This window comes from Empidonax traillii, unplaced genomic scaffold, assembly GCF_003031625.1.
Source record: "Empidonax traillii isolate 1590-97213 ecotype Southwest subspecies unplaced genomic scaffold, ASM303162v1 scaffold834:size519909, whole genome shotgun sequence".
NCBI classification, from domain to species: domain Eukaryota; kingdom Metazoa; phylum Chordata; class Aves; order Passeriformes; family Tyrannidae; genus Empidonax; species Empidonax traillii.
In genome coordinates this window covers 310,939-326,562 of record NW_020956027.1, presented here as the reverse complement: position 1 = coordinate 326,562, position 15,624 = coordinate 310,939, and the positions used below count along the sequence as shown (strand labels likewise).

Below are 15,624 nucleotides of genomic sequence, written 5' to 3'. Positions count from 1 at the left end.
CGCTAATTAGTTCCAGTTAGCTTTGGGCCTGCTGAATAAGAGCTGGAGGTAGGAGGCAACTTTAGAGTATTTACACCGTGGTCCCTTTGCACTGAGTTCAGGAACGTCACAGATATGCTTGGGACTGTCTTGTGAATTCCGGTCTAGACAAGTTAATAAACTTCTGAACATGGAAGCTATAAAAAAGCAGGAGTTAAAAACAACAAAAGGATTTCAGAAGCCAGCTTACCTCTCTGTCAAGCTTTGTATGTTGCAGCATTTGCTCATGAATGTATTTGAACTTGACTGCAAAATAATTCCTAACTGGACTTGCAATAAATGCTGATCAGAGTCATGTTGTGCTTCAGTATACTGTGAGGGAGAGCTGACTGAAGTAACAAAATTTGCACAGAACTTTTTTCCCTGAGGGAAAATCAATTCTGGAATTTGGAATGTTGGAAGGGAGGGGTTTTTTTGTCATCAGAAGATACTGATGCATAGAGTATTAAAAAAGCCTGTCATGTGAAAGCAATTTCAGATTTTTTTTAAAAATTACTACTGCTTGACTAAATGAAATTTACCTCAGGACTATGGTAAGATTGCTGCTGAGATGAGAACTGTGCTAAGTGAAGATAAATGTATTAGGCGATTTTTTTTTTTTTTTTTTTTAAAATTGTATTTCTTCAGTTAACAATTTTGCCAACACGTATTTAACAACTCAAAAAAATTGATCATGGTCCTTTTTTTATTTCATGTTTACTTTATTATTTTTTTTTACAAAATGTGCACATTTAGTTTACACAAACACGCTACAGCAGATTTCAGGTGTACATGTATTGTACTACTCTTATCCTACACTGGTGATAGCAGAGCAGCCTTCAACATGCCTCTAACATCCCATCTCTACACCAGAATAGATACCTGATTTATTTTTACAAAAGAATGCTTGCAACATTCTTTCTACTTCATTAATTCACATTTTCTGCAGCAATGTCACAATGAAGGTTGGCCTATCTCTGATAGCATCTCACCTATTTCAAAATATTGGCATAAACTCTGTGGACAATATATCTTAAAAATTACATGGATGGAGGGGCAGTGTTACATTTTAGGTGCATAATTTTTTAGAAAAATCTTTCTAGGTCCAGAATAAATAGCTCCAATCTTAATGAAGAAATGATTCTAAAAAAATGTAATGCATTTATCACATGTAGATGATATATAGCTGAAGTTTTATTTTTTCCTGATTTTTTTTCATAGTTACAGATATTACAAAAAGCTGAAATAGATGTTAGCCTGACTATCAGTCATTATTAGTAGATGTTACTACATAGGGATATTCATTCTCAGCACTGAAGTGGGATGGAAGTTTCGAAGGAAGTTCATGCCTTTTTATTTATTAAAGGCAAAAAGACACGTACTTATGAAAACAGTGTTAGGATCCAGTTAAGGTTTCTTCATGAAAAAATTAGAAGTCAGAAGATCCTTAATTTTAAGCTAAGAGCTTTGCAGACACATCCAAGAAGAATTAGAAATACAGAATGTAGGACGTCTGGTATTCCTGTTGTGATAAATCAAACGCAGATTTACTAGGTAAGTGTGATTGATAGAAGCTTGCTCATATTTTTTAGGGAATAAACCTACGTATAAGCAGTTTGGGTTTCTGTTCTATAACAGTTCTTCTTCTCAAGTTATCTATTTTGTTAGGTTTGGGTTTTTTTTCCTTTGGAAGAGAAAAGCGAGTCGAAGGTGGAAGGCAGTTGCAGAAAGATGTGCATTGCACATTGATTACAGCATTAACTCTAAGTGTTATTCAAAAATGAGTACTACACCAAAGAGCTGGGAAAATACATGGTAATGCCTCTGTATAAATTAGAAGCTAAGATTTAAGAAATACACTTGAACACCTGGAATTTAATCCAGTAAAAATGAGTAGCAAAACTAAGAATATATTTTAAATCTCCTTGTGATTGTATCTATTTTAACTAGAGTTTGGAATGATAATAAAGCTGCATACTGTCAGTTCTTACTTTGTTTTAATTTGGAGTAAAAACTTGATTTTTCAGTACAATCTTGTTAACGAAGTAGCCACTGTTGAAGAGCTAAATTTTGTAATTTAGAATGAATTTTTTGTTGGGAAGAGTTTATAATAAAAAATATACTTGCATAATCCATGTCTCAGTGTAAAGCTGAGTAACTTTATTTATGATAAAGTGGGAAATCCATCTTTTAGATAATGTTGCAGAATAGCTCGTATTTGTCCATTAGTTGTAGACCTAATGTCTTCATTAAATCACATTTTCAAAGAGCTGCATGGATCGCATTATATTCTCATCCTGTAAAGAAAGACAATACAAAACCAAAAATCATACACCATTAAAAATGTAGTTGGCCAGTATCTATAGTGACAGGGTATGGATCTAACTGTATTTTAGTTAATTACAACATTTTTTCAGCTTGTTTAGAGAAACTGTTAGCAGGAAAAGGCTGTTAACGGATCTGTTCTTAAATAAGTTTGTGTATATATTAATGAGACCAAAAGTACCCTTTCAAGAATCCAGTAGCATATTAAGAAAATTAAGTCTGCAGTATTTCAGAGTTTATCAGTTTATACCCACTATAAAATAATACATTTAGACAATACATAATCATGGAATAGTTGTATCTGAAGTGCAAACCCATACACAGAATTGCTAATTCTGTGCATTGTACACAGGAGCCTTTTTGCAATGCTAGGGATGACTCTAACATAAAATAGATTCAAGTGTGCCTCTTTGCATGAACTGAAGAGTCAATCAGTTTGACAACTATCACAACACTCTTCAGCTCTTCAGATTTTCTGTGTGCTCACACTGAAAGATGGTCATTGCTTTCCAATGCTACTTCTGCTTTCTGATTGCTTTGCATTAGGTAATGTTTTAAGGAAATCTTCAGCGCCCAAGTTTTGCATAATGCTTAGTGATGCATCCCTCTGTATTCCAGTTTTTATCAGTAAATAACTCTCAGCACAGGACTCAGCAAAAAGTATTTTTCTTTGTAAGCTTTACATTTCAGTGTATAGAAGAAAGTAGTATTTGCAGTTGAATGTCCCTGGTGGTGCAGTGGCTAAACCACAGTGTTGTCAACGCTGAGATCTGGGTTCGATTCCCGGTTAGGACACTCTCCGGGCAGATGGAGCTCGCTAGCCCTGTAAGGCAATCCATCTACGTCCTGAGGACCTTGCTGCCACCGTCCAAGCGTGCTTGGCCCCGGCAGATGAACCTCAGGATTAAAGGGTGGGCTCAGTTCCGCGCACACTGTGTCTCACCTAAAAAAATCCCATGCGCAGGCTGGAAGGTGGAAAGACCTTCCCCGGTTCTTCATTCGCGAAGAGACTGGCCATTTGCAGTAGCCTGTATTTCTTGGCATTGCTGGATCAACAGTTGCTTGCATAAAAGGTATATATAAAATATATACACAATACAGGAATTCATTACATGCTCATTTAGCATTTGCTGGTCTTCACTGTAAGGAGCCTATATTTTAATCTAGCACTTTCTTGAGAGATAATTTAGACATCAATTTGAGTGAATAAAAAACCTGAATTTGGTAAGTTATTTTTCTAAGCTTCATGAAAGATGACTAAAAGACCCCACTTGTTACAGAGGTTATCTCATAGTATTCTCCACTACTGATAGGGATGTGATACTTCTGTACATAAATCTTCCAATAATACATGTTGAGTATCAATTTCCAGTTAAATTATTCACTGTTTAGTCTAGTGGGTGATTTGCTTTGTAAAAATGACTGGTCTGAGTAATTTGCTTAATTTATGTTATGTAACATGCACAGTGGGGTTTTTCATCTTTGATTCTGTATGCCATCTCAAGTGATGTTGCTGTAAGAAATGATCTGTGCACTATTTTGTACTGATAAAATAACTTATGGAAGCAATTATATGTAATGTAAAAAAATATGTAGATTAATGCTTAAAAATTTCTGTGGTAAAATTAATATATGAAATTACTGGAAGTTAAAATAACCTAACTTTTTTCCCACTGCATTACTTTAAAATATCAATAAACTAGTCAAGATCACTGATTAATGTAAGGCTGAAGTGTGGTTTAACTGGCATCATTTGTAATTTAATTAATATAAATGGGCAACTAAGCTCAGTGAATGGGCAACACAAACAACATGCTCTGAATTTCCAAAGTGTTTTGCCACTTCCTACCAATTTTATTATATGTGTATCATCATGAATGAAATTGATAGTTTTCTAAAATCATCACCCTATTTCTGAGGTTGGCTGTTTCTGTACAGAAGACTTTCAATGTCCCTTCCTTAGTCAGTCAAATGGGAAAAGTCTTCACAGGAAAATACAAGCTTGTCATAATATTTAGAACATGATAAGTTTTAGTAGCTTTTTTTTCCCCGTCTTTAAAAAAGAAAAAAAAAAGCAGAAGCTTGCACTGGAATTCTTTGGCAAGTGCATCTTTTTCATTTGCCTCTTTTTTCAGTACATTTTTCTACATATAACAGATTTGTTTAATGATTCCTAACTCAAGTCATAAGGAGGTGTTAGCGCATATGAAACACTGTCCATATGAAGCACAAACCTGGATGAATGAGCTTTGACAGGTCTGACCTACCTTTAAGCCTGTTTTTCTTAGGTTTGAGATGGCTTCTTTGTTGTTTTCAGGGTAGCCCAGACCATCAGCATTGTGTATGGAAAGGCTTACTCCTGCAGAAAATACCTATCCCAGAAGCCTTTTTATCATTATCAGAAGGACCTGTGTCACTCCCCCTGACATTCACCTATGCACCCTGAATGTGTTAGTCCTTTGCCTCTTCACAGTGCTGCTGTAGATATGAAGCACTGACTCAGATCATTTTCCACCAGCACCAAGCAGTGAAAGGAGGCTAACTTGGCTTCCAACTCCAAGTAGAGGAATTCCAGTTCTCAGAAACTGGCAACTCTTGCCTGAGATAGCCTTCAGAGAAAAGGCTCCTGCAGCCTTTCCCTGGCAGAATACACTCCTGGTCTGTTTAAAGATTCAGACCTTACCTTTTCAGATCAGTCTCATATCAATCAGGATATTAAGAAAAGGTTTTCCTACAGCTGCATTTTAAAGGAAGCAGCCACGTTCCTTTGTGAAAAATGCAATCCTGAAAATACCGACAGCAAGTTGAATATGAGTCAGCAGTGCCCTGGCAGCCCGGAGGGCCAACTGTGTCCTGGGGGCATCAGGCAAAGCATCGACAGCTGCTGGGAGGGGATTGTCCCGCTCACCTGGTGCAACCTCACCTTGAAAATTGTGTGCAGTCTTGGGCACCACAATATAAGGAAGATATTAAGCTATTAGAGAGCATCCAAAGGAAGGCCACAAGGATGGTTAAGGATCTGGAAAGCAAGCTGTATGACTGCAGCTGAGGTCACTTGGTTTAGGAAGAGGAGACTGAGGGGAGACCTCATTGTGCTCCTAAACATCCTCACGAAGGGAAGCAGAGGGGCAGGTAACAATCTCTTCACTCTTGTGACCAGTGACAGAACTCAAGGAAATGGCATAAAGCTGAGTCAGGGGAGGGCTGGGTTGAATATCAGAAAATGTTTTTCACCCAGAGGGTCATTAAGCATAAGTGGAACAATGGAACAGGCTCCCTAGGGAAATGGTCACAGCACCAAGCCTATCTTCAGTTCAAGAACGTTTGGACAATAATCTCGGGCACATGGTGTTACTCTTGGGAATGGTCCTGTGCATAGCCAGCAGTTGAATGTGATGGTCCTGATGGGTCCCTTCCAACTCAGAATATTCTATGATTCTATAAATTCTAACCCCAAACCTCAATTCTGAAACCAAATCTTGATATAAACATGAATTGCACACTTTGAAGCTCAGAAGTCTTAACAGAATAACAGTTTTTAGTAGGCAGACAAAAATTTAGGCAGCAAGACGCTTTCTTTTTGTATCAAAAAACATGGCCAAGTTTGAAGTTAAAAGCAAGTGAAAGTGAGATAAGTGGCATGATGACAACGGTGTCTCTACCATGTAGTAGTTTAGAAAGCTTCTCTCTCACATGTATTCTGAGTACTTAGAAGAGATAAATAAGAAATCTTCTAACAGTCGTGAGAATCTGAATCTCATTGGATCAGGAGAGCAGGCAATTCCTTACTGAAGGTATTTATTTTCTTTGTAAATGAATCCCTCAGCCCATCACCATAATTGCTGCCAGGTGCAGATTAATGTGTCATTTAACTTCCAGAATGCTACAGACCTCAGCTGGGAAATTAATCTCATCTCTGTTTCTGATGATCACTCAGTGTTAGCAGAGCAAATACCTTTCATTTGTACTGAACAAGACTGACAAGCTGGAGCCATGGTCAATGCTGACAGATGAGACACTACCCAATGCCCATTGCTAAGGTAACACTGAACAGCCACAGTTAGCAGAGCTGTTGGCTGTCTGTCATGCCCTAAAATCAATGGATTAAAATCAAAGAAAGATATTGGTAGCTGTGCTTATGAGAGCAACCCTAATGAACAACTACAGATGCATATAAAAATAGACTGTTTCTAGAGAATCTTTGAGCATCTAGAGCTTTCCCTACTCCAAGTGGTTAAAAAACTGATTCACTAAATGCATTTGTCTTGATAGTCTTGTTTTCTTCTGTGTGTTTACTACTCTCTTCTTGGTGTGACAGATAAGGATCAATGCACACAGGCTATATTACTAGTCTCAGTCAGCTTCATATTAATCAGTCTGGACAGGGTATCAGTAGACTACTATAACTTCTTATAACAGGAGTTCCTTAAATTTCTGAAAATGTGACTTATCTTTCCTCATATTGTCTTCTAATCTGAGAACAAACTGGTTTCTGAAGGGCAGAGGAGTGAAAGCAGGCTGTAACTCCTGCTGCAGAGGTTATTCTCAACCCTATTTCTAGAGGCCAGGAGCTGCTTTCAGCTGCCCAGCTGTAATATAAACACTTGCAACTGATAATCACAATCACTTCTCAATCTCTTGCCTTGAGAAAACTTGCCTGGTATTAACTCTTGCCATCCAACACTTAGCAAGACCTTTGCACTCTCCTTTTAAGGCCTCACTGCTTGCGTGTCACATCATGACGCACTGAGAAACTCATCTATAGATGATAAATTTTCAGGCAATATTAGTATTGCTGTGACTATATGCCATTTGTAACAGGACTGTGTGCCCCAGCATGGGCACAAGATAGAAATAAGTATTTAGCTAAATGTGAAAAAAATTTTTGCTATCAAGTACAAAAAAACATTGTTGAAAAGAGGAGGGATATTGGCACAGTTGTCTAATGAGCAATGACAGCTTGTATATACCAGCTCTCCTGCAGATTCAGGTCAGAAATTTATTGAGACTTTTAGTGTACTCGTGTAATGGTGTAAGTAAGTAATGGCCAGTCTTCGTGAACGAAGAACCGAGGAAGGTCTTTCCACCTTCCAGCCTGCGCATTGGATTTTTTAGGTGAGACACAGTGTGCGCGGAACTGAGCCCACCCTTTAATCCTGAGGTTCATCTGCCGGGGCCAAGCACGCTTGGACGGTGGCAGTGAGGTCCTCAGGACGTAGATGGATTGCCTTATGGGCTAACGAGCTCCATCTGCCCGGGGAGGGGCCCTGACCGAGAGTCGAACCCGGGTCTCTGCGGTGATAGTGCAGTGCCTTTCCTCTAGACCACCAGGGGCTCCCTTGTAATGGTGTACATACATACTCTACCTTGGGAAAATGCTGTCTCTGGTATTAGGATTACCCTCATTGGCACTCCAGAAATCTCTGTAGCACTATGATGGCATTAGCCAACAGATACACATTCAGTAATTATCACTGAATACTTACTTTCTGGCAGCTCTCGATGAATTCATCTATGGTCACTACTCCATCTTTGTTTTTGTCCATTTTCTGTTAAAAAAAATAAAATCTACATTTTTCCTCCTGAAATCCTGTGTAAAGCAAGTCCTTTTTATTATTCATTTCAGTTATATGTCAGCTAAGGAACAACCATGGTAAAAGACATAGGAAGTGATAAACTGGAATAAGCTTAAGGAGCTTATTGAAAAAACAAGGTGTATCAAACAGATCTGAGAAACTTGGGATGGAACCGCAGATGAAAAAAAGGATTACAGAATTGGAAGGATATGCAAAACTGTTATAACATGGAAAATATTTCTTTACCTGCTCACAGAGCAGTCTTTTTGGCTTCTATGTTACCCGACCTACCTGGAAAAATGTTTCCACATGTTGTCTAGGTGCGTCTTCCTTGAGAACCGGATAGGTGCATTTCCCCATCATATCATATATTGCCTTCATGATATCAAGCATTTCCTGAAGAGGAAGAAAAAAGATGTTTATGTAATGTAATGTGCATTGTAGACACTGCTTTAACTCAGAACACTTAAATAATTTTAAGGATTTACATTTTAGAATAAAATATTGAGATTGTGCCTGATATTTTTGACTGACCAGCTTCAAGAAGGAACTATGTTGTTCCTAGAAAGTTTAGCGTCTGAGTTCAGCTGAGGTCAGCTTTCATCAATGTATGATTTTGATTTTAAATTATTTAGAATGTGTGCAAGTTCACAGGTTGTGGGAAGAATCTCCCAATGTCTTATGAGTAAAAATAAACAGGAAAAGAAGTTATGTAACAGCAACTGAATGGCCAAAGCACATCAGCTTCTTCAACTGAGTTTTCCCTAGAGAAAACAGAAACACCTGTGCACACCTGCACTTATGCAGAGTCCTCCTTTTATATCAAAAGCTTTGAATTTTCTTAATAGGGTGGCTTGTGAAAACCTTAAGAGTAATTATAAAAACAAGTAATTTGCAGTGTGCTAGGAAATTATTCTATAGATCACTCTTTTATAGTGATCATGAAGTTTTCTAAAAGTATAAAATTATAAGTGTTAATTATATATATTTACATAAAACCCACTTAAAAAATACCTATTTATTTTGATAAAAGCACTGATTTAGTCCCGCCATAATTTCTGTTTAAATCCTTGCAGAATAAAAGATGTAGGAATCTTTCTATATAAATTCTGTTTCAAGTAAAAATTTTTAGAAGTAGATTTATAAAATGAGTAACAACTACTGATTATGTACTTAATTCCTTTTTGTCCAAATATCCTATCAGTCAGTTCTAGTGACTGTATGGGCAAATACACAGGCATAAATTGAAGCTATCTATCTATTTCTGTACCTGAAGAATTCTGACCTTTTACAGGTTCTGTAAAGATTTTCTCCTTTTGGTTTTCATTTATGCCTTTAAAATGATAAAATTAATGTAGCATGTCTAACTTCATAATATATGGTAATTTGTTAACATGTCTAATTTGACAATGAAATCATTCTTCTTTGAAAGCAGGACTTAGCTATAGATTTACTTTCAGTGTCTAAAGTAAGAAGAAGACCTTACCTCTTTAGTTATATATCCATCCTTATTTATATCATACAAATTGAAAGCCCAGTTCAGTTTCTCCTGTACTGTCCCTCGGAGTAAAATTGAGAGACCCATAACAAAATCCTAAATAGACAAGAGTTCTTGGTGAGTAAAGCAGTTTTTCACAAACACTCAGAAATCCAGAATAATGCATTTGTCAGAAGTCTGGAAAGATATGTTTTTTGGTTTTGTTTTGTTTTTTTTCTTCATGCGAAGTGTTAAGGATTGCTGGTTTCTCAAATAATTAACAATCTAGGCACTGTTTGCTACACTGATAATTAATAAGTAAATTGAGTAATTTTCTATAAAGTAGACCATAATTTTCTCTTAGTGGTTGTATCCTCTGAAATGCCTCACAAAAGTAGTTCCTGTTGAAGTTAATACCAGGAAAAAGCAATCCCCATGGTTTAACGGTCCAAGAACAGCTTAAATGGGAGTTAGATTAATCTAAGCACAGAAGGCAAATTTGGGGAGAACTATCTACTAAGGAACATAAAATTCTTGTTAAATCTGTACCTTATTAAAGAGAATATGTGATTCCAGATCTCTTAGATCAATCTGCTGCATTCAATATTTCAAGCTTCATGCATGATATAGCACACCTCAATACTTAAAACTTTTACTGGAAGTATGATAGAGAATAATAAATATATTATGTATCCATGTACCATCTTGTTTTTGTGACCCACCAATGCTCTGCTGCTGTAAGCTATTCCACAGAAATTAATCAGAAGACTTCTGAGATTATTTATTTGTAGTATTTGGTTATAGATTTTTGTTTAATAATAAATACTCTTGGCAGCAGAAACCTCATGTACATTTAGTGAGCATCTTCCAGATTGAAGAAAATATCAACGGCCATCACCTGTCTTCTGTATTTCTTAGCATGTTAACATTTTTTAAACAATGGCTTTTTTTTTCCTAACCATCTCCTCCACCTTTTTCTATTTGATAAGCTTGTGAACCCATAAATCTGCAAAATTGCAGCAATAATAGATTGAGCAGAATATGGCAAGAGCTTGTATTTAAATGTGCATTTCTACATCACTGGCAATGACATACAGGAGGTCTTAGAGACATTAATGCAGAGACAATAAAAGCTGAAATATTACTTATGGGCACCAGCAAAGGTTATGCATTTCTTCTATCACAGGAACAATGGAAAAAACTGCACTGAGGTTAGACATAAATTACAAAGGTTTGATGTACCACACAGTGAAATAAGTATACTTGATACAGTGAAGTATGCACAGATATCATGGCCTGAGATGGTCTAGTTGGCACAGACAGCTCTTCTGACAGTTTCAAACTTTTTAACAATTCAAGTGGCATGCTCTGGGTTTTCTTAGTCTGTCAAAAATTTCTGTCTTACTGGTATATGTGCCCTTTGGGGTAAATGGATACATGAATCTTGATAGAGTTTTGCTCAACCTGTCTTGTCTACATCTAAATGACTAATTGAGGGTCACAGGGTTAAATCTCCAAACAGCTTTTTAACAATGTACTATTAAGCATTAAAATGTTCAAGAAATTCAGAACAGATTTGATCACATTACAGCATTAGCAATTAACCTTTTTAATTCAGAACCATGTCTTCAAATCTTTTCTGCACTGTTTACATTCTCAATAGAACTTTTCCTGAAGTCCTCCCTGAAGGTCTCCAGTAATGTTGTTTTCTTAAATTATTATATTTAAGAATTCTGAATTAATTTTTATTTTGGCACTGCAACATTTCTGAATTTGTTTCATCTAAATTATATCCATTTTTATTTTCTTGTCAATTCTCTTTGCAACCACCCATGTTAGCTGGCTTCCTGGCATCATTTATATCCCTATTTCCATGGCTACCCTTCTATCATCAGTTTTAGAAATGACACAATAAAACTTGACTTTATGCTTTTTTTCATGCAACTGAGACAACTCAAAAACCCTCTAGGTATGTGTTTTAAACATTGCAAGAGCGAGTCATCTCCTTCCATATTTACATCAACATGTTTTGAAACAGTTCAGGTGCATAGTTCAGTTGCATTGCCTTTGTCTGAGTGTTGTACAAGAGTCCATCTCAGGAAAAACAGAAAGGATTTATCATAATAGGAAGTTGTGATGAGCTGGATAAGGACCAGCTAGGATGGAATACTTACTTTCATGCAGTTGAAGAACATAGTGGTAAAATCATACAGAAATAGAATGTCTGATTCAATGGATATAGGCTAAATCCACAGGCTAGACCCTTGAAGGGGAAAATGCTCTTCATGGTGGAAGGCAATGTGCCAGGAACAGTATCACTATGTTGGCTGTTCAGGTAATAATCCATTACAGACTGCCATAGGAAAACAACAGTGCTGAAGGCCGCAGCTGAACTCAAAGAGCATATATGCTTGTTACCAACTACTCCTTGATGCGTGAATCAGGCACACCACTTAGCTGAGCACCTAATGAGGAGAGATGCATCTGATCTAGGGTGACAAAGGAGCCTAAAACTACAAAGGTCTGGGCTGAGACATAACTCTAGGTTGGGTCTCTCTTCAGTCTGTGACAGTGAAGTTAGAAGCACAAAAGTCTTGCCTTGGTACTTGCCTTTACTCCTTTCCACAGCTTCCTATTTGTAACTTGCCAGTTCCTGCAGAGCATGCTAATACCTGTTAAGACCTCCTCCTGTGCCCAATTTTGATTCTGCAAGAAAGTGGGATGTCTCACTGAAGGGTTGCAAAATGGAGCATCACTGAACCTCTACTGGAGCCTCTGTGAGCTCAGTATCACAGCCTGCTCACATTTCTGTTCTGCACTACAGCTGTATAGAGCTTCTAGTTTTGATCTGGGATGGACTTTTATTTGTATAACCCCACAATTTCATAATTTTCAGCAGTGATTAATTATCTCCTAGCAATGTTGTTGATGACTGATTGCTTTATCCCTCAGTAAATCTTTAGGGATAATAAGATCATTAATAAATTAATTGACAAGCTTCTTAGTGTGCCGTCTCAAATCCATAGGAAAGCTTAAAATTATTCCACTTGATCTTGTGTTCCCTTATGTCTTGTTCAAGGCCAGAAGAAGTAAGTAGGCAGGAACCTAAATCAATTTTTTAATTTAGATTTAGGATTTTGAAAAGGAATTAAGTGATGTCACAGAAGCAGTGGAGCCCTGATGTGTGGAAAACAAAAGTCACAGAAGAGAAGCTGCTGTTAAGAGGAAATGTATTTATTTGTAGTGACTTTAAATCAGCTGGTGTTAAAATGCTTATGAGATCACCACTGCCCTGAGAAAAATTAGCTCATTTCCTACATAGCATGAACAAAGCTTTTTGTGTTGAACCCAGAGAATCCTGCTTGTGAGCCTCATGAATTTCAATAAGGTCAAGTTTGAGATCCTGCACCTGGCTCAGGGCGATCTGAAGCCCAAATACAGGCTGGTTAGAAAATGGATTGAGAGCAGCCCTGAGGAGAAGGCCTTGGGAGTGCTGGTTGACAAGAAGCTCAACATGACCTGGCAATGTGCACTGACAGCCCAGAAAGATAACTGTGTCCTCAGCTGCATCAAAAGCAGCATGACCAGCAGATCGAGGGGGGCAATTCTGCCCCTCTGCTCTCACAAGATCCCACCTGGAGCACTGCATCCAGCTCTGGAGCCCAAGGATATGGACCTGCTGAAACAAGTCCACAGAAGAGCCACAAAGATGATCAAAGGACTGGAGTACCTCTGCTATGAAGACAGGCAGGAGTAGGACTTGTTCAGCCTGGAGAAAACTCCAGGGACACCTTATAGCTGCCTCCCTGTACCTAAAGAGGGTTACAAAAGAGCTGGAGAAGGACTTTACACAAGGATGTGTAGTGATAGAACTAGGGGAATGGTTTTAAACTGACAGACAGTAGGTTTAGATTAGATATTAGGAAGAAATTCTTCACTATGAGGATGGTGAGGCACTGAAAGAGGTTGCCCAGAGAAGCTGTGGATGCCCCATCCCTGGAAGTGTTCAAGGCCAGGTTGGACAGGGCACTGAGCAATCTGGTCTAGTGGAAAGTGCCCCTGCCCATGGCAGGCTGGTTGGAACTAGGTGATCTTCAAGATCCCTTGAAATCCAAGACATTCTATGATTCATTAAACTGCTGCCCCTATATTACTGCCTTGAAGATCACTTTTATTGTTAATGAAATATCAAAGTTGTGTTTGATCTCAAAAAATATGTGATGGTTTTAATCTAGGCCTTCCCTGGTTACCAGTTTGTAACCAAGGAAGGGGCAATATTCCCAGTATTCCATATGATTTTTACGTAAATCGTGATATAAATAAAAAGGAAGGAGAAGCATTCGTTCTTCTTCTCTTCTGCCGAAATTTGGGAACAGTGGGTCCCTGCATTAGTCTCGCTTATCTAAGGCTGAGGCCTGCAGCATCCACTGACCTGCCACGTGAAAGCTTGGAGAATACTGACCGTCTCTGCCAAGCCTGCTTTCTAAAAAACGTGATAAAATTTGTTTTACTAATTATTTTACTAGTTCTCGAGTTTAATTACGCATATCTATTCAGTATCCCTTTTTATTTCCTTTTGTCCCTTTTTTCCCCTTTCCCTATCCCTTTGGGGGGTGTTTGGATTCCTGTTTGTTGTGTACATAGCATCTTAACTGTAATATACATAAAATATATTTTTTATATAACTAGCTTAATTTTCAAATTCTTCAATTTACATAGTTTTTTTTTCCTTTACCCTGGGAGAAGTAGAAAGGGGAAAAGAGAGGAACTGCTACTAGAGAGTTAGACATTTGACAGGAAGCCAAGTCCAAACCATCACAGAACTGTACTCCTCTATGGAACTGAGTTAGCATGTTTGCTAGTTTATTAACTGATCCAAAATTCTCAGGTAATAATTGAGAAATAATGCAATTAGAAAATCACCAACAACTTTGCTAAGCAATATTAATAATTAAAAAAAAAACAAATACAAGTTTGGTTTTGATTAAATATGACAAAAATCTTTAAACATCTCTGTTGTGTTTGGGCACAACTTTGTGCTTTAAGGCACTGAGAATTAGAGAAATTATTGAGTGACTTTCTGCAAAGTCACTTTAGAATAGCCTTAATCTGCATCTACATCTACCAAAGGATACTATTTGGATGTTTGTGTGGGTGCAATGTGCTTTACCTTTGACAATATGCTTAAAGTTAATTAGCCTCCCTTTTTCTGACTGTGTTAATAGCCTTAAGGCCCAGATCTTCATTTTGGTTCTGTGACAATATATGTGCAGCAAGTGGAAACTTTGCTTTCACATCTGTCTCTGTCTGATGGAAAAAAGAACTTCATTTCATAATATGCCTGAAGAGCCCCTCAATAGCTGGGTCACTAGGCTTTCAGAAACTCTGTCCCTCATGTTAAAGCAAAACTATTTAGCATAACTAATACAATAAGCTAGTCTCAAAACAGATGCAATCAGGGGATGAGGAGAAATAAGATCAAGTACCTATTTAATGAGTTTGCTTTTTTAGAAAGCATACAGATTCAGGGCTGACAAAACTCTAAGGACATAAAAACCTCACCAAGCAATCTCATTCAACTGAGGTGTGCATTTAAGTTGTGCTAAAGTTTATTATTTCATTGCTGATGGTTGAAAATTTGAGGAAAAAAGAGCAAAAAGCTAGAACAAATTCTCCTTTTACCCACAACTCCAGCTATCACTGCTTCACCAGAAAATGGAGAGTGCAACACAAACCAAATGTCATTCTTACCTACAAAAGAATTTTGCTACCATTTCAGATTTTCATATCCTTTTTACACAGAAGATAGCCAGAGGGTTTTCCATCATAGTTCATTATACACTTTGATACAGAAAGTAAATTGGAAAGAATGATTATTTGTTCTCCAAACTTTTAAATCACTCCCTCTCTACCTTCTGAACTGTTTACTTTTGTTTTTTTCTAATGGAAATTAGAAAAGTAGAATACTAATGGATTAGAAAGAATATGGCACAGTTGTACCTAAGATAAAAAGGAGCAGGAAAAAAAATAGATTGTATTTTTCACATTTCACAATATCTACTTTTACATTTTGAAGCTATTTTAGTGAAATTTGAAAAAAAACCCACCGTGTATTAACTTCAGGAGGATGCTTTTAGAATGGCTATTCTAAAAAAACTAACAGTTTGTTGGTATAATGTTGCTACAAGGACACAGAAGCAAGAGCCTTTTGACAGCAGTAGAGTTATG

General features: G+C 37.4%; 1 protein-coding gene across 5 annotated transcripts in view; it reads right to left on the bottom strand.

Moving 5' to 3' along the window:
• Positions 1 to 692: 692 nt before the first annotated feature.
• KCNIP4 (potassium voltage-gated channel interacting protein 4) overlaps positions 693 to 15,624 on the bottom strand; it is a 302,123-nt gene continuing 287,191 nt past the window's right edge. For all 5 annotated transcript variants that reach the window (XM_027902071.1, XM_027902070.1, XM_027902068.1 and 2 more), the window contains 4 exons: positions 9,406 to 9,513; positions 8,211 to 8,315; positions 7,830 to 7,892; positions 693 to 2,315 (listed from right to left, as the gene is read on the bottom strand). In XM_027902071.1, coding sequence (XP_027757872.1) covers positions 2,268 to 2,315; positions 7,830 to 7,892; positions 8,211 to 8,315; positions 9,406 to 9,513 — 324 coding nt within the window. In that variant the 3' untranslated portion in view covers positions 693 to 2,267. The remainder of the gene's footprint in view (positions 2,316 to 7,829; positions 7,893 to 8,210; positions 8,316 to 9,405; positions 9,514 to 15,624) is intronic.